The 24,344-nt window shown below is 37.3% G+C and overlaps 1 protein-coding gene across 1 annotated transcript in view; it reads left to right on the plus strand.

Annotated features, from left to right (window-relative positions):
- Nucleotides 1-24,344, plus strand: part of SPATA17 (spermatogenesis associated 17) — a 236,439-nt gene that overhangs the window by 27,684 nt on the left and 184,411 nt on the right. The window contains exons 2-4 of the mRNA XM_068986427.1: nucleotides 4,409-4,498; nucleotides 6,379-6,460; nucleotides 21,605-21,655. Coding sequence (XP_068842528.1) covers nucleotides 4,409-4,498; nucleotides 6,379-6,460; nucleotides 21,605-21,655 — 223 coding nt within the window. The remainder of the gene's footprint in view (nucleotides 1-4,408; nucleotides 4,499-6,378; nucleotides 6,461-21,604; nucleotides 21,656-24,344) is intronic.

Below are 24,344 nucleotides of genomic sequence, written 5' to 3' on the forward strand. Positions count from 1 at the left end.
GGATTCATGTCAATGTATGGCAAAACCAATACAGTATTATAAAGTAAAATAAAGAAAAAAAAAACAGTTTTCTTAATTCATTTTATTAAAGACACTTCAATGCCATTTGTTACATCAATCTTTTATGTGTTTTTCTATGTATGTTGTACCAAAATTCTATAAATAAATAGCTTTGTATATAAAGGTAATACTTCCTCTTTCACCTTGCCTTAAAGGAACAGAAAATTAACATATTTTGTGGAAGTAACATTAACTACTTCACTGTTCAGAACAAAATATAATATGCTTATGTTTTTTGGAAAAGTGATGACATTTCACAGTAAAATTTAACGTTGGAAACCATTCATCAATGCCTACCTTCAGCTTTTTGACTAAAGGAACGTTTTCCAAAACTCTAAGGAAGTGTTTGTTTCAATATAATTTTTCCTGAAATATACATTGGCATTTACAAGATGAGTTTGTTATATATAGGTCTCAAAGTGAAAATATACCTAGAACCCAGGTCAAGGGCTTCTAAAAGTGAAAGTTGCTTGTATTTTCTTTTCTGTAAATTGGCTGTCTTTTGCTGCTCTTCAATTGTATTGATTTTTTTTCAGTTTCTTCTTTTTTTTCTTTCTTTCAAATGTAGTAACAATTGCACAAGGTCTTTAGTTTTCCCGTTATGGAATTCCCAGTGTATGAAGACACGACAAGTCTTAGAAATTGCTCCATGTCTGTCCTGAGATTTGTATTTTCACCATTCCATTGTAATTTTACTACAATGTGTATATGTGTGCAGCTCTAACAAACATTTCTGAAGTTTTGTGACTTTGAACTTGTGTAGGTGAAAGTTTTCTGTATGTGTTCAAAGACCAAATTGTTTCTTTTTGGCCACATACATGAGTGCCTTGTTGTTGCTGAGTTGCTCCGTCATGTCCAACACTTTGCAACCCCGTGGACTGCAGCATGCCAGGCTTCCCTGTCCTTCACTGTCTCTTGACGTTTGCTCAAACTCATGCCTATTGAGTCAATGATGCCATTCAATCATCTTATCCTCTGTCACCCCCTTCTCCTCTTGCCATCATTCTTTCCCAGCATCAGTCTTTCCCAGTGAGTCAGCTCTTCTCATCAGGTGGCCAAAGTATTGGAGCTTCAGCATTAGTCCTTCCAATGAATACAATGAATACTTTATTTCCTTTAGGTTTGACTGGTTTGATCTTCTTGCAGTCCAAGGGACTCTCAAGAGTCTTCTCCAGCATTACGGTTTGAAAGCATCAGTTCTTCAGCTTCCAGTCTTCTTTATGGTCCAACTCTCATATCTGTACAGGACTACTGAAAAAACGATAGCTTTGACTATATGGACCTTTGTCAGCAAAGTAATGTCTCTGCTTTTTAGTATGCTGTCTAGATTCGTCATTGCTTTTCTTCCAGGGAGCAAGCTATTGTATTCATTCTCATGGTAGATAGTATAGTGAGAAATTTTTGGTTTTTGTTGGTGTTTTTCCACATCTTCATCTTTTATCTTACAATTTTAAGGAGATTGGTGATATTTTATGCCACGAAATTTCAATATTATATTTGGAAAAGGCTCACATGCATTTTTGCCTCTCGCCTTTTCTTTCTTGCTCTTTATTCCTTTTCCTTCCCTCCTTTCTCCTGTTCTCATCATTCCTCTTCACCTTTAGGGAAAGTGATGGTTAAGAATGCAGCCTCAAGAGCCAGATTGCCTAGAATCAACATTTGACTCTGACACCAACCAACACGTGACCTTGGGCATATCACTACACTTATGTCTGTCTCAGTATCTTCCTCTGTCAAATGAGCATGCTTATTTACTCCATTGAGGTGTTGAAAGGAATTATGTATGAGTTAACTCAGTGGTATGTAAAACGGTTGGAATAGTGCTGGCACATGATGTATTCGTTTATTTAAGATATTATTGGGCTTCCCAGGTGGCGCTAATGGTAAAGAACCCACCTGCCATTGTAGAGACACAAAAGATGCAGGTTTGATCCCTGAGTCTGGAAGATTCTTTGGAGGAGGACATGGCATCCCGCTCCAGTATTCTTGCCTGGAGAATCTCATGGACAGAGAAGCCTGGAGGGCTGTAGATCTTAGGGTCGCAAAGAGTCAGACACGACTGAAGCAACTTAGCATGCACAGGATATTATTATTCTCTTTATTTCTTTTAACAGAGTTGTTCAGACATCTGGCTGTCTTTTACCCATAATCACCCCAGGCTTCAAGTTTCTAAGAGCATGCGGGCTCCTGTTGAGTCCTCAGCAGCTCCATCATCCTAAAATGGGGTAGATGTCCATACCCTGAAAGATATAGTCAGGGAGTTTGCAAGTGGCATTCTTCACAGAGATTCAGTGCGGCAGGTGGCATGCAGTCCCCTAGAGGAAGCAGCTCTGGGAAGACAAAAGTTGGGTGTTAGGAATGACATTCTTTGGGACTTCCTGTTGGTTCAGTGGTTAAGACTCCATGCTTCTAATGCAGAGGGCACAGGTTTGATTGCCGATTGGGGAACTAGGATCCCACATATTGTGTGGCAAAAAAAAAAAAGGGAATTATATCCATTATGTCTCTGGAGCCAAACTTTCTTTTCTTCTACTCCTAATTGTCTAACGTGTCACCACACAATTATGTCCAGTAAATTTTATTGCAAGGAGATGGAGGTTCTAACCTTGGCTTGGGAAGATCCCCTGGAGAAGAAAATGGCAACCCATTCCAGTATTCTTGCCTGGGAAATCCCTTGGACCAAGGAGCCTGGAGGGCTACAGTCCATGAGGGTCACAAAGAGTTGGACACGACTTAGTGACTAAACAACAACAGCATCAACAGCAACAGTTGTCTTATCTCGACGCCTTTCTTGATCTGGTAGAGTGGCTATTCTCTTGTGTAGGTTTTACAGTTTATGCTTTACTTCTACTAACCCTTATACTGAGTTGTATAATTTTTCACTACTATTTTCAACATCTGGGTCACTGACTTGATGCATAATTTTTGTTCTTCTCCCTGCTTTTGTAAATCCTTTTCAATTAGTCTTTCTAGATAACTCTACTTCCTGATTACCTAGTAGACAGATAATCCTTCTGCTTGTTTCTTTAACTCTTTGTCACTGATGGTTTAATTGCCATTTTTTTCTCAGTCAACTTCATAGTATTTTTGAAGTATTCTTTTTTCCATTCTGTTTTTGTTCTAATTGTCTGAATTTATTGGGCTTCTCTGGTGGCTCAGATGGTAAAGAATCCACCTGCAATGCAGAAGACCCAGGTTCGATCCCTGGGTCAGGAAGATCTGGAGAAGGGAATGGCCACCCACTCCAGTATTCTTGCCTGGAGAATCCAATGGACAGAGGAGCCTGGTGAGCTACAGTCCATGGGGTCGCAAAGAGTCATACGCGACTGACCGATTAACGCTTTCATTTTCAATAAAATCCATATATTTAATCTAGCAATGAAAATGAAAAATAATCTTGAGAGAATTCTTGAGAGAATTTTTGAGAGAATTTTTTAACAAGTGAAAAGTAAATGACTAGCAATTCTTTATTTATTCAGTAGACAGAGAGTGCTAATTTTTTGCCAGCCAATGTTATAGGAGAGAAATTACTCTGTGTTTCATAGTAATTTCCATAAGCAATAGGACCTTATCAAATGGGGATGGGGAGAGAATTGTAATGACTGAAAAAATTAAGATGGAGATCTGTCTTGAGTAAAACTTTTTCTTCCTTGTAAGTCAGTAAAATCTAAAGACTGAATTTCTTGTCTCTTTATGAGGCCTATGACCCTGCCCCCTGACTCCGTAATTGAAGTAGACCTCAGAACTCTATCTAGAACAGGCAAAATGATGAATTTATTTTACTTAGAGGCAATTCATTTAACTTATGCAGTGAGTGAAATATGTGAGGATTTTAATCTTGCATGATATATGTAGTGGCATTTAAAAAAATAAATTCAAATAATTATGTTTAAAAATAATGACAAAATAGCACATTGCTTTCTAAATTTCCTTATAAATACCACTGGCAAATTAATTAGTTGCAAATAGATGATTATAAAAATAAAAAAGTAAAGCTATTGAAAGCACATGGTCTCTCAGAGAAAGGTTAATTTTTTAAACATAGCTCATTGTTTCTGAAATATTTTCTTTATTTAGCATTTTGTACTAAGTAGCTTCAGTCGTGTCTGACTCTTTGCGACTCCATGGACTGTAGGCCACTAAGCTTCACTGTCCGTGGGATTCTCCAGGCAAGAATGCTGGAGTGGGTTGCCATTTCCTTCTCCAATTTAGCATTTTAATTTCATTTAAAATAACATTTGAGTTATGATTATCCTTTTGGAATAAGTTAAAAATTAAGTGTAACAGGTTGATTTGCTTTATAATTATATTAGTTACTAATGAAATGCTTTAAAAAATTTGTTTTTAGTGTTGTGGATGTATTTCAAAAAAAGGAGAATGATGCAGCAGTTAAAATCCAGAGCTGGTTTCGAGGATGTCAAGTTCGAGCATATATCAGGTATATTGATTTTTCCATGGAAACCTCAGATATACCATAAAAATATACTCCTTACAAAATGTAATTTATTCATGTAGTTCTCATTGCAAATATTTTTTTTTACTTGTAATGAAGTTAATAACTTATATGATGTCCTTTAAAGACATAGCTCTTTTTGCTCCTTGTTTCTTATGTATCAAAATACTAAATGATATTGACCATATCGCTGGAAAATTCTCAATGTTATAAGTATACTTGATCAGATTATTTTCTGCAGGTTCCATAGGATTTGACAAATGACTGAACCTGTATTTTTATAGCAATGAATTTATTGACTGGTAAGAAAGAAAAACAAAGCAAAACAAAACAAAACAGAAACTATTCCAATCCTCTCCAACATGTTGGTAAATAAAGACAAATGGTGCCAAAATGATACCATTCTGATTACAGAGAGACCAAAGTTGATCCCTATCTTAACTGTTTCCACTTTTTCTTCAGTGCTCAAATTTCCTTCAGTTTCTCATCAATTCTGAAAAATATTGCCCTTGGTGAGGTGGAGAAAGAATATGACTAGTCCATTATAAGTCAGCTGGTGAGCTAGGGGTTATACTGTAGTCTTTCTTATATTAACTAGTAGGAGCCAGACATGGAAGTAAAAGGAGGAAGATGAGGTTTCTCTTTTGGCCACTATGCCAAATAGGAACATGACAGCAGAGTATTTTTTAATTCAACAGACTAAAATGACATTACTTGGGATAGACTGAGGAACATGAGTATGAAAAAGGAAAGTGTTTCTTGGCTTCAGGAATTATTTCAAAGTACTTGTAGTGATTCACATCAATATTGCCTGGCTTATTTCTCAACATGTCACTATGGCCTGTGCTATAGTCTTTCATTATATTCTTCTTCTTAATTTACTTTTGATTTATTTTTTTAAGTAATTTACTCAATTAGTTTCATAGTGATACACAATTTTTATAGATTATATTCCATCCTGGTGGCTCAGAAGGTAAAGAATCCACCTTCAATGCGGGAAAGTTGCATTCAATCCCTGGGTTGGGAAGATCCCCTAGAGGAGGGCACGGCATCCCATTCCAGTATTCTTGCTGGAGCATCCCCTTGGACAAAGGAGCCTGGCGGGCTTCAGTCCATGGGTTCGCAGAGTCATACACAACTGATCAACTAAGCACAGCACGTGGTTATAAAACATTGAGTATATTCCCTGTGCTGCAGTATATCTCTGTAGCTTATTTATTTTATACATAGTATTCCCTCTTAATTCCCTACCTCTGTCTATTTCCCCCCTTCCCTCTCCCCACTGATTAGTTCATTCTCTATGTCTGAAATTCTTCTTTTGCTTTTATTTTTAACTTTCACTAGCTTGTTTTATTTTTTAGATTCTATGTATAAGTGATAATATATAGTATTTGGCTTTCTTTGTCTTACTAATTTCCCTAAGCATAATACTCTCCAGTTCCAGCCATGTTGTTGGAAATGGCAAAATTTCATTCTTTTTTATAGCTGAGCAATACTGTAGTGTGTGTGTGTTTGTATGTAAAATATATAGTATCTTCTCTATCCATTCATCTTTTGATGAACACATAAGTTGCTTCCATATCTTGGTAATTGTAAGTAATACTGCTATGAATATTAGGGTGCATTTATCTTTTAAAATTAGTGTTGTTGTTTTCTTCAGATATATACCCGGGGATGGATTGCTGGATCATATGGTAGTTATATTTTTAGTTTTTTGGAGAACCTCCATACTGTCATTAAAAGTACGCATAAACTTGTCTTTGAATTTGATTTCTTGAATATGTGGAAAGGAATGTTCTAGGCAGAAATTGAAAATATATCATTGTTTCAATGAAAGCATACTAATAAGCATATTTTCTACCTAGGTATTTACACAGAGTAGCAACAATTATTCAGAAACAATGGAGAGGTTACTTAGGCAGACAACAATATCAAGCAATTGTGAAGGTAAATATTCTGAAATTTATATATGTTAGCATTTGGATTATATAATTTATTGTAATTTATTCACATCAGTCACATTTATAGTAGTTTTTGAGTTATTGATAATATTTGTATGAGAACAAAATTGAGCTTAATTTTTAGAATGAGACTTCTGAGAAGACGTTCCTGATTTTTCCGTGAAAAATTGATGACTAACTTCTTTGTACCCAAACTATATCAGATATTTTATTTTTGTTAAAGTACTCTTTACAGCATATGTATTTGTATGTACTTATTTGTTGAAGATCCTTTCCATTTTCTAGATGGTGAGGTTTTTCAGAGTAAGCATTGTAGCTTGTTCATTTTTAGTCCACCAACATTTAGACTAATCTCTGGCTCACCAAACAGTTAGTAAACATTGGTTAAAGTGCCCCAAATTAATTCTGCAAAGGAAAATGTAAGGCAGGTTCTCTCTGCACTACTTATCGTTCCCTTTGATTGACTCTTCGAAGATTTTGAAGATTTACCTTAATAAGTGTAGCATAACACAATCATCTATACCCACCAATAGACTTGCAGAAGTATGAGATAACATGCCAACTTACACTTCAGTTCAGAGATTTTAGAAATTAGGAAAAATAATTTTTTGATATAAAATGAGGAGGTTTCTAATCATTCTCCTCCTTCACTAATTTTCTGATTTGTTATGCTTTCCACTATAATAGTTTAAATTTTTTCTTAATTTATTCTTTATTAGAGGCATTTAAATGAAGTTAGAAGACATAGAGGGAGAAAAGAAAAAATAAGTAGACAACTAAATAATAAAAGGGAGGGAATATATGTATTGTTATTGTTCAGTCACTGAGTCATGTCCATCTCTTTGTGACCCCATGAACTGCAGCACGCCAGGCATATGTATACCTATGGCAGATTCATGTTGATGTGTGGCAGAAACTAACAAAACGTTGTAAAGCAATTATCCTCCAATTAAAAGTTAAAAAAATAATGTATTCACCTTTGGTGAGAAAATTGTAAAACATGTTAATAAAATAAAGGAACTGTTTAGAGAAGAGCCTAATACTTTAGATTTCATGAAATAAAGTATTTTTTTTTAAGACATTGGCACAAATTTTTACAAGTATTGGATCTCTCTCACAGCTAGGTTTAAAATCACTGTGATATTTTTATAGAGTAGATCTGATGTCCCTACTGGGGAACCTATTTTAGTGGTAGATTCTCTAAATACCATAATTCTCTTAAGTTCCTGTTTAATACTATATATTCCCAGTTAATTAATATATGTCACTTCAAATTTTAAGAATCCACTAATACCAAGGAAAATTTTATTCTTTTAATTTACCTGGTTGAATAGCTCACTTACATGTCTGCAATAAACAAAAGGATATCTCATTAATGTCATGAATTGTTAGCATGGGTTTTCTTGTCTAGAACACTAATCTCTTACATCATTTAAGGCTACTTACAAAGTGATTTTTAAATTTTGAAATAATTTCACATTTATAGAAATGTTGCAAAAATAGGACAAGGAATTTTCCTATAGTCTTAATTTCTCCTATATCCTTAATTTCTCCTATTATCTCCTAAGAATTATTCTTAATTCTCCTATATTCTTATATTCAAGTGTACAAATATACTATATAATTTTCTTTTACCTCTCTATTTGTATTTTTGTGTTTTTTTCCACTGCTGTTTTGAATCATTTAAACAAAGTTATAGAAAGTGCCCCTTACCTCTCAATTCATCAGTGGATATTTTCTACATAACCATATTAAAATGATCAAAATCAGGAAACTGACATCTGTACAAATCAATTGTCTGTTCTTTAGATTCTATTCATATTTCACTGATTGTCCTAATGATTTAACTTATAGCAAACACATCTTTTCCAGGGAATAAACCAGTGTTTCACATTGTATTTAGTTGTTGTTTCTCCTTAGTTACCTTTAATGTGTTTGGTCTATCTATGCTTTTCATGACCTTTATTCTTGAAGAGTATAGAATAATTATTTTTTATATTATTCCTCAGTTTTGGTTTATGTTTCTTCATTGTTAGTGAGGTTATACATTTTATATTACAATACATGTCAATACATCATATTAGGAACCATATGATGTCAGTTTGTCTCATGGCAGTTGATGCTAAATTTGATAATTTAAGGTAGTATCTCTCACACTTTTAGATTTGCTATTTTTGTCTTAAGAGGCAGTGTTTTAAGATTGGGTATATATCTTCTTCATCACCAAAATTTTTTATTCTAGATTTACCATGTCATTATGATTCGTACTAGAGTAAGAATTATTAAATTTGTCAAATAGTGATTTTCCTAACCTTGTCATTTCTTCCACATTTTCTTGTTGGCATTTTCATATAAGAAAGAGACTTTTTCCTCTTTATTCATTCATTCATTTGTTTGTAACAGTTTTAATTCATGAGTTCCTATTTTGTTTAATGGATTATAATAAATTATCACTAATTGGTTTGCTGCTCAAATTTTCCCAGATTTGGTGAGTCGGAGCTCCTGCAAATCAATTTTTAATAGAGTCAGGTTACTTAAACAGAATGATCAAAAATTAAGTTGTTTTCTATGGAATAATGAGTGTCTTTAGCCTCATTATTTATTATCATTCATCATGAGATCTATGTCTTTGTGTAGACAAGGCTGTAGTGTATACTTATGCGTATGGCTTTCCTTGAACATTACTGACTTAACTTTAATGCTGCTATTTCTACTCACAAGTCACCATCCAGATGGTTATGAATGATTGACATCTCCTTTTAATCAAGCATATGAAAATGTATACATTTCAGTGACTGTTGTCAAAATATTCAACTTTGGAATCTATATTTGTTCTAATGATATTGGAGTTGCTGAAAAAAATATCTTTAAAAGTTCAAGTAATGAGCCACCCAAGAAAATTTGTTTTGTTACTTTAAGGTCTCAACTGAATCACAAAGAATGTCACTCAGCATGATCACCAAGTTATTCTCCAGATTTGGATCTAATTATCTTTGGGTTCTTGAAAAAAAATGGAAATTTTCCTCAGTTAAATTGGTTCTTGATGGTTTTTAAATCTGTTAACCTGTAAGGTGTTTTTGAACATATCTATTTTACTTATTTACCTGTTTTTGCCATTGTGTGCATAGTACCTAACATAAATATCTCAGTAAATAACATAATCTGATCTTGGCATATAATTACTAAATGAGATTAAAATAGCTGCCATTTACTGGCTGACTAGTGAGAGTGAAATATTGTACTAAGCATTTTATATACTTAAGAATGCTCAAACTACTGCACAACTGCACTCATCTCACATGCTAGTAAAGTAATGCTCAAAATTCTCCAAGCCAGGCTTCAGCAATACATGAACCGTGAACTCCCTGATGTTCAAGCTGGTTTTAGAAAAGGCAGAGGAACGAGAGATCAAACTGCCAACATCTGCTGGACATCAAAAAAGCAAGAGAGTTTCAGAAAAACATCTCTTTCTGCTTTATTGACTATGCCAAAGCCTTTGACTGTGTGGATCAAAATAAACTGTGAAAAATTCTGAAAGAGATGGAAATACCAGACCACCTGACCTGTCTCTTGAGAAACCTATATGCAGGTCAGGAAGCAACAGTTAGAACTGGACATGGAACAACAGACTGGTTCCAAATAGGAAAAGGAGTACGTCAAGGCTGTATATTGTCAACCTGCTGATTTAACTTATATGCAGAGTACATCATGAGAAACGCTGGGCTGGTAGAAGCACAAGCTGCAATCAAGATTGCCGGGAGAAATATCAATAACCTCAGATATGCAGATGACACCACCCTTATGGCAGAAATTGAAGAAGAACTAAAAAGCCTGTTGATGAAAGTGAAAGAGGAGAGTGAAAATGTTGGCTTAAAGCTGAACATTCAGAAAATGAAGATCATGGCATCTGGTCCCATCACTTCATGGCAAATAGATGGGAAAACAGTGGAAACAGTGTCAGACTTTATTTTTGGGAGCTCCAAAATCACTGCAGATGGTGACTGCAGCCATGAAATTAAAAGACACTTACTTCTTGGAAGGAAAGTTATGACCAACCTAGATAGCATATTCAAAAGCAGAGACTTTACTTTGATCGACCAAGGTCCATCTAGTCAAGGCTATGGTTTTTCTAGTAGTCATGTATGGATGTGAGAGTTGGACTGTAAAGAAAGCTGAGCGCCAAAAAATTGATGCTTTTGAACTGTGGTGTTGGAGAAGACTCTTGAGAGTCCCTCAGACTGCAAGGAGATCCAACCAGTCCATTCTGAAGGAGATCAGCCCTGGGATTTCTTTGGAAGGAATGAGGCTAAAGCTGAAACTCCAGTACTTTGGCCACCTCATGAGAAGAGTTGACTCATTGGAAAAGACTCTGATGCTGGGAGGGATTGGGGGCAGGAGGAGAAGGGGACAAGAGAGGATGAGATGGCTGGATGATATCACTGACTCGATGGACACGAGTCTGAGTGAACTCCAGGAGTTGGTGATGGACAGGGAGGCCTGGAGTGCTGCGATTCATGGGGTCGCAAAGAGTTGGACACAACTGAGGGACTGAACTGAACTGACTGAACTGAACTGAACGTGTACACCAACTAAGGGCTCCCCAGGTGGCTCAGTGGTGAAGAATCCACCTGCCAAGCAGGAGACATGGGTTCAATCCCTGGGTCAGAAAAATCCCTGGGAAAGGAAATCTGAAGCCACTCCAGTATTCTTGCCTAGAAAATCCCACGGAAGAGGCGCCTAGCATGCTACAGTCCATGGGGTCGCAAGAGTCAGACATGACTTAGCAATTAAACAACAACAACAATACCAACTAAAGTCTATGCCAGTCCTGTGAATAATATCACCATTTTATAGTTTTAGGCCCAGAGATGGTTTCTTCCCCAAGGATACATAGTTAGAGGTAAGTGGAGAAAAGTTCAAACCCAATTTGATTTGATTCCAAAACCCTTACCTGAAGAGGTAGGTAGGCAGTTCAGTCTCAATCATTATTGAAGATTTCCCTTTTCGGGTTTATACAGAGGTCCTGTGAGACTTAAGTAGTGCCCCCAGAGCAGGAATCCTGACCTTTGTCCAGTCTTCATTCATAAGATATCTATTGTCCAGGCTTATGTGTTCAGTCCTTCAGGATTCATCCTTCGAGGACTCCATGACAATTCCGCCACGTAAAGGGCAAGGGAATTTTTGCCAGATCTGGAATCTTCCCTGGTGTTCAGAATCCCGTTTCCTCCATAGATGCCACCAAGTTTATCCCTAGAGTTTTAGCCACATCCCAGACTTCCCTGGTGGCTCAGATGGTAAAGAATCTGCCTGCCGTGCTGAAGACCCACATTTGACCCCTGGATCGGGAAGATCTCCTGGAGAAGGGGATGGCGCCCCACCCCAGGGTTCTTGCCTGGATAATCCCATGGACAGAGGAGCCTGGCGGGCTACAGTCCGTGGGGTTGCAGAGTCAGACATGACCGAATGACTAACAATTTCTTTCACTTTTTCAGGAGCAAAGGAATGCCAAATGTTGTATTATTACAAAAAGTTAATGCCCCACTCTTTCCCAGGCATTTGGAATATTTTCTTCATTATTTCTCTTTTTCTGTCCATGTTTCTCCCATTAATGTTCCCCACCCCCTCACTATGATTTCTCAGAGCTCAGGTTTTAGGGGAGCAAAGCTGGGGATAGACAGTCACATATGAACTGACTGAAGCAAAAATGCATAAAAGGACCTGCTACTCTTGTGAGTTGGGAGTGGGGCGTGAATTATGGATAGTGTTTGAATCTATGTTAATTATCCTGTCATGTACATTAGTATACATTGTCACACATATAGTCCTATATCAGCTATCTTTAAACCACCATTTCTAAATTTATTCTGCATAATTTTTTTTGCCTAACAGCTGCATACAATAATAGTAATAATGCCATATACTATATATTAGGTTATAAAATGAATGATATAACTAGTGATTTTAAAACTTTTGTAATAGAACTCCCCCTTAACTAAAATTTAGCAAACTTTTTAATGCCCATATGCTAAAAACAGGTGCAAACAGTATAGCTATTTTGGAAACTGGAAGCAGAATTGGTTGGTCTCTTTCCTTGTGGCCTCTGTTGTCATCTGAGCCAGGAGGGCATGATCTGAAAGACACTGATTTTAATTTGCTTTTCTAAGGAAGGATCCCAGGAAAATGATATTAATTGCCTGGAGGAGAAGAGAACCGAGTACTTCAGGACTAAGCATAAGAAATAGACTTTTTACTGTAAACCCTTTGGTAGGTTTTGAATTTTAAACAATGTGAATATATTATCTATTAAATACAGAAAATTAATTAAAAAGGCAAGTCAATTTAAAAGGTACTCCCCCACCAAACACACACAGGCAGATAATAAGCACTCAGGTAGGAAGTTAATGTTATCTCTGAAGGTCAAAGTGGTGAGATTTATGCTGAACCTCTGGGGATCAGGAAACTATAGGTTGGGGAGAGGCAAGGATATTTCAATTAGGAACCACGTGAATGAAGGTTTGAAACTGGGAATGTGCATGGTGTAACAGGAAATGGTGAGGATGTTGATATAGGTGGCTGGAGAGAGGTTGAGGACTAGCAGAACATTGGTAAGGAGCTGAATGTGACTTTTATCAAAAAATTTCCTATACTTTTAAGGGCCTTTCTTGTTTAAAAACATATTTTACACTCATTGCTTCATATTTTCCAGTAATAGTCTGTCAAGTAGAAAATGCAGGTGTTCTATCTTCTTTTTATAGATGAAGACATGGAGACTCAAGGAGTTTAAAAGATGGGACTAAAGTTCCCAGTTTCTGATCCCTGTATATCCATATGCTGCCGCTGCTACTGCTGCTAAGTCGCTTCAGTCGTGTCCGACTCTGTGCGACCCCATAGACGGCAGCCCACAGGGGATTGAGAATCCCCATCCCTGGGATTCTCCAGGCAAGAACACTGGAGTGGGTTGCCATTTCCTTCTCCAATGCATGAAAGTGAAAAGTGAAAGTGAAGTCGCTCAGTCGCGTCCGACTCTTCGCGACCCCATGGACTGCAGCCTACCAGGCTCCTCCACCCATGGGATTTTCCAGGCAAGAGTACTGGAGTGGGGTGCCATTGCCTATGCTACCTACCTTCTAAAAATCTTTTTCTGGAGGTCCCTGAGGCACTCCAAAGTTATTCCTCCTTTTGTATACCTTTATTCAAGTAAATGGCACAACCATTCAGCCAGAAATCCAATCTCATTCTCGACTCCTCGCCACACTCTTTTCCCCACCTTCTGTCTCCTTTCAGTCATCAACTGCTTGGCATTGTCTCTCAGAAAAGTCTCTTGATTCCGACCTAAACTAGGAATCAAGAGTAATTTTACTCCTACAGTCCTCGTCGTAGAACACTGTAAAATTCACACTCTTTGACATGACATGGTGGATTTTCATTGTCTCATGATCCCTTATTTACCCTTACTTCTTGCTACATCTGTATAAATATACTCTATTCACTACTATATATAAAAGAGATAACTAATAAGAACCTACTGTATAGCACAGAGAACTCTACTTTAATACTCTCTAATGACCTATTTATGGGAAAAACCGTCTAAACAAAGAGTGGATATATGGGTATGCATACCTGATGCACCTTGCCGCACACCTAAAACTAACACAACATTGTAAATAAACCATTTGCCGTTGCTAAGTTATGCTGTGCCCTACAGCCTTCTTGCAAATGCTATTTACTTTGCCTGGATGCCCTTCTTCACTCTGACTGCTTCCTATTGGTCTGAATGCCTACTCATGCCTCAAGACTTTACTTAAAGATTGTCCTTCCCTGATCTCCTGAGGTTGAGCGTGGAATGGTAGGAGGTGTGCCTTCCTCATGCTTTGCTCCTGTAGGTATTCGTGTCACTGTGATCTGGTTGTTTACTGACGTCTCTCATTTGACTGGGACCTCCTGAGAGGCAATGACTGTTCTAGTTATTACATCTCAAACGATCACAGTAAATGTTATATAGAAAGCCTGCAGAATCTTTTGCTAACTGGATAAATTAATTACTCATAGGGACATAAGTTGGAGACCTCACTATGGCCAACACAGCAGGTGGGTAGTATTCATGTGTGCCAAAAATTCTTCCCTACCCCCTTCCTTGTAAAGGAGTGATTCCTCCCCATTGCATTGGTTTTGGGCTAAGCCATGTGTTGTGGACTATAGCCACAGGGAAGCTTAGCCCACAGGTAATGTGAGTGAGAAATAAGCATTTTGTTTTATAAGCTACTGAGATGGCTGCATTCTTTCTTTCTTTCTTTCTTTTTTTTTTCTCAGTAAAGCTGATTAATGATTGTAATGACAACAAAAGCATGGATGTTGATAAGAAAACATTCTGAGTTGGACATTCAGTGAAGCTTTTACAAAATGAAATTCTGAGATTCTGAGTCTGTGATGATGTTAGGACACCTCCATGTGGTGGTATCTTGTAAGGCGACTTTGCTATCTCTCAGCAGAGTGGCTGGCACATTATAATTAGCACTGAACAAATGCTTATTAAAGAGAACTTTTAGCTGAAGAGTCAGAACTGGAGATAAAGGTTTTAGAGCCATCAGTATAAGATGGCAGGATTTTCTACCTGATGGAAAAGTATCTGAACAGTAGAGCAGAGGGCCAAGAATTGAGGCTTATGGAATGCATTAGTAGGATTTAGGTAGAGGTAGGGAATTATAGGTAGATAATAAACAGAAAAGCAGAGACACAATATCACAGGAACCAAAGGAGAAAACTGTTAGAAATCTTGGAGTTATCAACAGTCTCACATGTGGCAAAGGTCAAACGGAAAGTAAATTGTGGAAAGTCAGAAATCCTAGGATCTCTATTTTAGATGGGTTCTGTATTTTTAGGCAGAACCTTAAAATTCTACTATACCAAAATATTTCCATCCAGCTTTTACATAATTTTCAAAGGAACACCAGCTGACTTATCCAGTCCTGAAGCGTTATGCATTCTCCACTATCATTCCCTCACTGACCCGACATAACAGAACCATTTCAATTTTCCTTTGTGATTTGATTCCTTTTTCCTTCCTGGATGACAGCTTATTTTGTTTATTTTAATTTTCAATCTCCATTTCAGGTCTTCCTGCTGACTTTTATAATGCTGTATCTGGCAACATAACCCAAATTTGTCCATCTGAAGAACTGAGGACTATTGATTCGTAACCTTGAAAATCTTCCCTGTTAATAAGGATGTGCTCTGACTCTTCTTTTCCGTTAACAGTGTGTGTGCTCAGGCCAGTCACCCGGTGTGTGTGCTCAGGCCTGCTGGATTCCTGCTGTGGTTTCACTGCAGCCTGCTCTTCCCACTGGGTACTCGACTGGTCCCACTGTTTTGGTGCCCTTCTTGTTTTCAACTGCATAATGTTCTAAGTAGCCTGTCTTTACCACTCCTTGTTTTGTTTCATAAATGGTGACGTGAATACAGTCATTTCTGTAGATGATAGTACCAGAATAATGTTGAAATATATCATCTGTCTCTTTTGGAAAACTAGCACTTTGAGTGTTATCTGAGTGAATTCACCAATATAACCTATACAGGACAACTGTATACATCTTGTTATCCTTTTCAATTTCCTCTTACCATTCCTGCTAAGTCACTTCAGTTGTGTTCAACTATTTGCAGCTCCGTAGACTGTAGCCTTCCAGGCTCCTCTGTCCATGGGATTCTTAGGCAAGTGCAATGGAGTAGGTTGCCGTGTCCTCCTCCAGGGGATCTTCCTGACCCAGGGATCGAACCCGCATGTCTTATGTCTCCTGCATTGAGCAGGTGGGTTCTTTACCACTAGTGCCACCTATAGGAAGCCCACCCATGTTCTACCATTACATAGTTTATATTGTGTTTAATATCAAGTATACACTCTGAAAGCAGCTATCCTAATATACATGAGTAATTCTATATACATTGTCATGAGATAAATATATGTGTGTGTATATATATATATATATATATATATATATAAAACTATAGATTTAAACAGCTCAATGTTATGTTTTTAAATTGAGCTCATTCAGTAAATAACATATATGGCCACCATATTAACAGAACTTGATTATAACTTTTTGTTAAAGTAATATTACTAACCTATGATAGAACCATTTAATTTATAAAAATAACTCTCATTAAAAAATAGATTATCTTCCAAATTATAAAAATAATGTTATTGCCAAAACGCTCACAATCCGTATATACTTCTTATCATTTTACTGTTCTTCTTACGAAGTTTTTGTATTTGATTAATATTTAGAAAAGTAAAAATAGAAAAATTCTGTTAGCTTTAAATGGAACAAAGGATATCATCTACTGTCGACTCTCATTATGTGATGTCATGATAAATACCAGCAGGTTTGTTTTTTAATAGATAGTAAAAATGCATAAAATTTTGGTCATTATTTTTAAAACTGGTGAGATTGACATGGTTGCTTGTACAGATATTTTATTTCTTTTCATTAGAGGAATGAAAGTACCATATATAGCCTAACTCATTTTACAAATCTGTTTGCAGGGCTTTCAAGTCAGTTATACATTAAGGCAACATTTATCTCTCTTTAATGTTAGAGCAGAAAGCTGAAACATAATCTATTTTTCCCCCTCAGGATCTGGCATTTTAAATATGAAAGACCGGATAACTTAAGACTCTGACTTCCTAATATTAATTTAAAACTTTACTAACATTTTCATTATAATTATATGAATATAAGTTTAGTTTACTTGCTTTTAAAGATATATGAACTTTGAGAAGCAATATAATTGGCTTTTAATTTTTTGTGTGTGGTGGAAGAAGAAAGGTTATTTTAACAATCAGCTGTTGATAATGACCGTATTGCTATCAGTGGCCAGTGAACAAGGAAAAGCATAGGCACAAAATACTCATGATTATTTGATAATAAATCATTTTAATGATCATACTCAAAATTATAAAATGAGGATGGCGCTGATGTGGAAAATAACAAAGGCACAGGCTCCCCAGATCTGTTAGCCATATGTGCATGGCTTCTCAAATTTCCAGTGTCATCTCTTTGCTGCAAATAGTCCCACTGTATTGCCTGGCCTAGCAAATAAAGCCGGTTGATCTGGGCAGGTTTATGTAGATGCATCATTCAAATTTAGGCTTCTCGGGTACTCAGTGGTAAAGAACCGGCCTGCCAGTGCTGGAGACGCAGAAGATGTGGGTTTGATCCCTGAGTTGGGAAGATCGCCTGGAGGAGGAAATGGCAACCCACTCCAGTATTCTTGGCTGGGAAATCCCATGGACAGAGGAGCCTTGTGGGCTACAGCCCATGGGGTCACAAAAGAGTCGGACACAACAGAACATACGAACACACACATACACACACACATCACTTAAATTTATTATAAATATGCATTACTTTCTGTTTTTGAAAATGATCGAGCATTTGAAACTCAGATTTTCCTGGCCTCCAACCTAAAGGCTCAACAGTAACAGAAAAGATTGGTTAATTTATGGTATGTTTATGTAGCAAAATATCATTATAGCTGTTGTATATAAAAATATGTGGAAAAGAAACTTGAAACTGAGGAAGAGGAAGTACCTGTCCTAGGTCTGTCTAAACTAGATGGAAAAACCTTTATTAGAAATTAAGGCATCGGGGAGTTAAGGAGGAGAATTTGCTGAGTTTAAGACTTAAGAGGTGGAACATATCTAGTTCCCAGAGTCTGGAACATGGCTATGAAAGTAAGTGGACAGCATTGGGACTGAGAAAGACGGGGCAGTCGTGAGAACAAGTATTTGAGTGTGTTGTGGATACATGGATTTGAAAAGTCTCAAGGTAACAACTGGAGTTGTAAAGAGTAAGATCTTTTGCTTGGTTTATTGGAGCAGGGCAGGGAGGCGACATGGAGGAAAGGAAGCGTGTACCTGAGGAGAATTGACAACTCCAAAAATGGAGGGAAAACAACAAATGTAATAAGTTTGAGAGTTAACAGTGAGGTTTTTTTGTTTGTTTGTTCTTTGGGTTTTTATTGTGGTTGTGGTTTTTCCAGGAGTACTTCCTCCTGGTCTGAACTGCTTTGCAGGTAGGTATCCACTGGAGCTGAGAGAATGCCAGCTGCTTCTTGGAGTAGGGGAGAAAAGGTGGTTTCTCCTGTAAATGCTTGCAAGAAAAACAGAGAATTTGATCAGTTAGAAAAGAATGATAAGACGTTTCAGGCAAAGGTAGTAGTGTGAGTGTGGAAGTGAAGAAAAGATAATAATTTTATCAGATTGAGGTTTAAAGGAGTGGCCTGGTGAGAGATGGGCTTCCCTGTGGCTCAGTGGTAAATATCTGCCCACCAGTGCAGGAGACCTGGGTACCATCCCTGAGTCAAGAAGATCCCCTGGAGGAGGACATGGCAACCCACTCAAGTATTCTTGCCTGGAGAATCCCAAGGACAGAGGAGCCTGGAGGGCTACTGTCCATGGGGTTGCAAAGAGTCAGACATGACTTAGCGACTACAAAACGACAATGGCGAGAGATAATTGGAGAACAAAATTGGGACCTGATATGGTGAGTTTTGAATATCACTTGACCTGTAAGAGAGTGTTTCTCATTTATCCCCACCCTCACTCCGCGCTGTAATTCACCTGATAGAAAAAAAAGAAACTCAAATACGAAATATGCTCCCATCAATATCACAGATCCATTCCCATCAAATAGCAGCCCTGTCTGAAAGGTCCACATGGATATTAAGCACTCAGAAAATTGCTTTTAAAGGAAAACAACTTCCAGAAAAAATTTTAGAAGCCTTGTAAAAATTGAGCTCGGTGACATAACAAAGCCAATATAGTGAACAAGTGGTTAATTCAGTGTTCAAATGCTGTGTTTCACCTCAAGCATCTGGGCTAAAAATTGAGAATAAATGTAACATCAATCTGGGCTTCATATAAGAATGATAATTTAGAATCAAAGTACTTTTCTACCTTTTAAATATAAAATTAGTTAAACTTTAGGTAGGTAAAGTCATTCAGTCATGTCCGACTCTTTGCGACCCCATGGACTGTAGCCTACCAGGCTCCTCAGTCCATGGGATTCTCCAGGCAAGAATACTGGAGTAGGTTGCCATTTCCTTCTCCAGGGGATCTTCCCGACCCAGGGATCGAACCCGGGTGTCCTGCATTGGAAGCAGACGCTTTAACCTCTGAGCCACCTGTTAAACTTTAGGTTCATACATATTTCTCTCTTCTTCATTCAGAATAAAATTTACCTTCTTATACCTTTTTGAATTTTAAGTAAGTACATGTTAGTCACTCAGTCATGCCCGACTCTTTGTGACCCCATGGACTGCAGCCCACCAGGCTCCTCTGTCCATGAGATTTTTCCAGGCAAGGATACTGGAATGGGTTGCCGTTTCTTTCTCCAGGGGATATTCCCAAACCAGGGATTGAACCTGGGTCTCCTGCACTGCAGGCAGATTCTTTACCGACTGAGCTACAAGGGAAGCCTCTTTGGAATTTTACTTGTAGTTAAATTATATACTTTGAGCCACAAAATGTATAACAGTGACAATCCCTTTCCTAATGACCATCAGCTTTGCACCTTAAATACTTTATCTCATTTTATTCTTCACAACAACTCCGTGGAGTATGTGATGTATCATTTTATGAGGATAGAAATAGAGACTGGGAGACTTCAAGTACCATGTCAAGCTACCCAGCTGGTAAGAGCAAGGTTAGGAATTGAACTCAGGGCTGTGGCTTGAAAGCTCCCTGCTGCTAACTGAAGAAGAGCATGAAAAAAGATAAATAATATCATTTCTGAACCCAACTTTTTCAAACATAAAGCTTCCAATGTGTTTCTTTTGTATAAAAATATTTAATGGCTATATTTGCCCTGTGGAAATGCTATATTTAAGTAAATATTTTAAATTCACCTCAAACACCAGGAATTATGCCATGCTTGCTATAAGGAAGAAAGAGAATTTAAAATGAAGGAACATCATTGTGTTCATTTGTAAATAACATATTGCAGCCAACTGTTTCCTAATTGCTCAGACTGTTGATAAATAATCCAGCCCTGCTGCTCTCCACAGACAATTTGCTTTGGATCAGATCAGGCAATTCAAACAATACTAATTACAGTGAAACCCTTTTATATGAATTCCTGTTTGTTGCAGGGGAGAAAACCCCTATATGAAAGGGTAGGACACTTACCTCTGATTTTTGCTGAAACCTCACAACTATTATCCAGGCTCAAGTTCTATTATTCTGATTCAGTTTTGATTAAATAAAAATGGATAAAGCTATATTTTGTGTGGAAAAATAAATGTATTTCAATGTTTATTGTACTGTCATGAATTATGTTAATTATATCTTTTTAATGGAAAGAACAGATGTGAAAGTTTTATTTAAAGCAATATTTTCATTGAAATAAGCTCTGTTGCTAAATATTTACTGTCACAGAGATTTGTATATGAATAGATAAATGTGTCTATACCAGAAAGAAACCAAGGCTTTAGGAAGTCTTCATTATATCAGGGGATTTGCTATAACATGATATCATTGTATTTATGATTTTATGGTGTTAAAATGAATATTAAATAAAAGAAAATTCCCAAGGATTACTCAGGAGGCAGCTAAGTACATAACATTTTGTACAGATGGTTGGAAGGCACAATTTTGTTCCATCACTGCATCCATATCCTTGAACGATTTCGACTGAAGACAGCATTTCTTTGAATTTTTCATTAAACCAGACGTCTTGAAATATGAATTCCTTTTATGTTTCTGTGAGTTTTGGCTAAAAGAACCCCAGTGAATAAATCATACAATACTATGTGTCACCAGCACTTGTGAATATTTCTGCTTTGTTATTCTATTCTCAGTAGAGCACCATTGATTATCAAACTCAGCGGAGAGCATTTTATGATCATATATCTCCATTAGCTCCTAGTTTGACTACCATAGATTTTTCTGGTTAAGCCTGCATTATGTATTAGGAAGCCTATCTCTTCAATACAAAGTTTGATTTCATTTTTCTAAGCCTAGGACTCTTAGTATGTATTATGTATAAAGATTCTTATGTTTTATATGTAAAAATAGGCTGCATTGTCTTTGTGTAAAACTAAAATATATGCTATCTTTTTTTTTCTTGATTCACAGTTAGCATATTACACTATGAAGATGAATCTCTACAATGCAATGGCTGTCAGGGTAAATATTTCTTCACTTGTTAAACAAATGAAAAGTCAATTGTGCCCTGAATTCGCTTTTAATAAAATGAGCAAACCAGAATAATGCAAATTTGATTGATATGCTAATGGTAAAGAGAGAAAAGAGTACATAGTTAAAAAGTTAGTTATACTAAATAGTCTTGGCAGTATTAAAAATTAGAGTAAAATGTAAAACACATAATTATCAATGCTTATGTTTTAGAATGTTAAATATCTCTGAGCCATGACTAGAGAAAGACTGTAAATATTAATGAAGCAATGTATTAGTTTCCATATGTCATATAGAATATTGTGATAAATAGACGGCCATGCTTCTGGAATATAAGGTTCCTGCCCAATACAAATCAATTAGAAATTATTCATATGATTTCACAGTAATAAAGTCAGTTTCCAGCTTAGACGTTTTATTTCTGTCATTTCTGTGTTCGTTTTTATGTGTTACTTGCCTAATAAGAAGCTGAATTTTGTGATTATGAAGCTTCCTTGGTTTCTGTACAGATTTGGGGAAGAGCCACAGCAAAAGTATTCTTTTGTATCAGACAGTATGATAATAGTTTAGTTGTGAAGCTGTTATAAATGGGGAAATTACTTAGGTGAATTTCATTAATGTCCTTAAAACCCATGTTTTAATTTTACCTTCTCATATTCTCTTTCATTGATCTATTAATTCTTGTTTCTACTCATAATGGATTTTATTTTGGGTGAAGCAAGATCGGCAAATTCTCTCTGAAAGTCCTGTATTGTACTAAGGCAGTTAAATTTGCATTATTTTGATGACATATAATGCTTTGGGAAAGGGCTTTCTATTGCAAGTGTGACTGTATGGGAGCCCAGCCCAGGGGCGATCTCCAATATCTGTCTACCTCTCTGTGTTTCCGTAGTTTAAGGGGGAAAAAAAAGAAGAGGAAAAAGTAGATTTTGTTGTTGTTGCTTCTCCTGAGCCAGAAGAGAAACTCTAGGTGCACAGGGCTATATTTACCTCTCTTAGAAATACAGTAATGGTTTTCCTCTTTTAACAGGAATGCTTGAGTCTGGGAATTTAGGAGAGCCTAATTCTCTGTACAGTTTTGCTAAAGGCTTAACTTCTGAGCTTAAAATAATGTTAGATTTTTTTTTTCTTTGTTATGCACCTTTGTTAGATACGCCTATAAAGTAAAAAGCAATAGATAACAGAGAATCTAAAGCAAATGATGATGGGAGGCTCAAAGGTTCCCAGAGGTCATCAGGGGAGACAGAGGCACAGGAGTCAGGGCTAGAAAAACACATTCTTGTGTTTATTATTTAGCCCCAAATTTTGTATTGAATTCACATCTGACTGGAATCGGTAAGATTCCTTTTACCTTGACTAGGCATGTCTAGGGCCTCCCAGGCAGTCAGTAGTAAAGAATCTGCCAGAAATGCAGGAGATGCAGATTCAATCCCTGGGTCAGGAAGATCCCTGGAGAAGGAATTGGCAATCCACTCCAGTATTCTTGCCTGGGAAATCCCATGGACAGAAGAATCTGACAGGCTACAGTCCATGGGGTCACAAAAGAATCAGACACAACTGAGCAACTAAACAACAACAATAACAACAGGCATGTCTAAGATATCCACATCAATCCAAAGCACTCAGAAGGGAGTGTTTTTGAGTTATTCTGTCACCCTGCTTATTTAACTTCTATGCAGAATACATCATGAGAAACACTGGGTTGGAAGAAACACAAGCCAGAATCAAGATTGCCGGGAGAAATGTCAATAACCTCAGATATGCAGATGACACCATCCTTATGGCAGAAAGTGAAGAGGAGCTAAAAAGCCTCTTGATGAAAGTGAAAGAGGAGAGTGAAAAAGTTGGCTTAAAGCTCAACATTCAGAAAACGAAGATCATGGCATCCGGTCCCATCACTTCATGGGGAATAGATGGGGAAACAGTAGAAACAGTGTCAGACTTTATTTTTGGGCTCCAAAATCACTGCAGATGGTGACTGCAGCCATGAAATTAAAAGACGCTTACTCCTTGGAAGAAAAGTTATGACCAACCTAGACAGCATATTCAAAAGCAGAGACATTACTTTGCCGACTAAGGTCCGTCTAGTCAAGGCTATGGTTTTTCCTGGGGTCATGTATGGATGTGAGAGTTGGACTGTGAAGAAGGCTAAGCGCCGAAGGATTGATGCTTTTGAACTGTGGTGTTGGAGAAGACTCTTGAGAGTCCCTTGGACTTCAAGGAGATCCAACCAGTCCATTCTGAAGGAGATCAGCCCTGGGATTTCTTTGGAAGGACTGATGCTAAAGCTGAAGCTCCAGTACTTTGGCCACCTCATGGGAAGATTTGACTCATTGGAAAAGACTCTGATGCTGGGAGGGATTGGGGGCAGGAGGAGAAGGGGACGACCGAGGATGAGATGGCTGGATGGCATCACGGACTCGATGGACGTGAGTCTGAGTGAACTCTGGGAGTTGGTGATGGACAGGGAGGCCTGGGGTGCTGCGATTCATGGGGTATCAAAGAGTTGGACACAACTGAGCGACTGAACTGAACTGAACTGAACTGAACACAAGATGGTCAACACCGAAATCAGATTGATTATATTCTTTGCAGCCGAAGATGGAGAAGCTCTATACAAAAAACAAGACCGGGAGCTGACTGTGGCTCAGATCATGAACTCCTTATTGCCAAATTCAGA

The sequence above is a fragment of the Capricornis sumatraensis genome, chromosome 14, assembly GCF_032405125.1.
Source record: "Capricornis sumatraensis isolate serow.1 chromosome 14, serow.2, whole genome shotgun sequence".
NCBI lineage: Eukaryota > Metazoa > Chordata > Mammalia > Artiodactyla > Bovidae > Capricornis > Capricornis sumatraensis.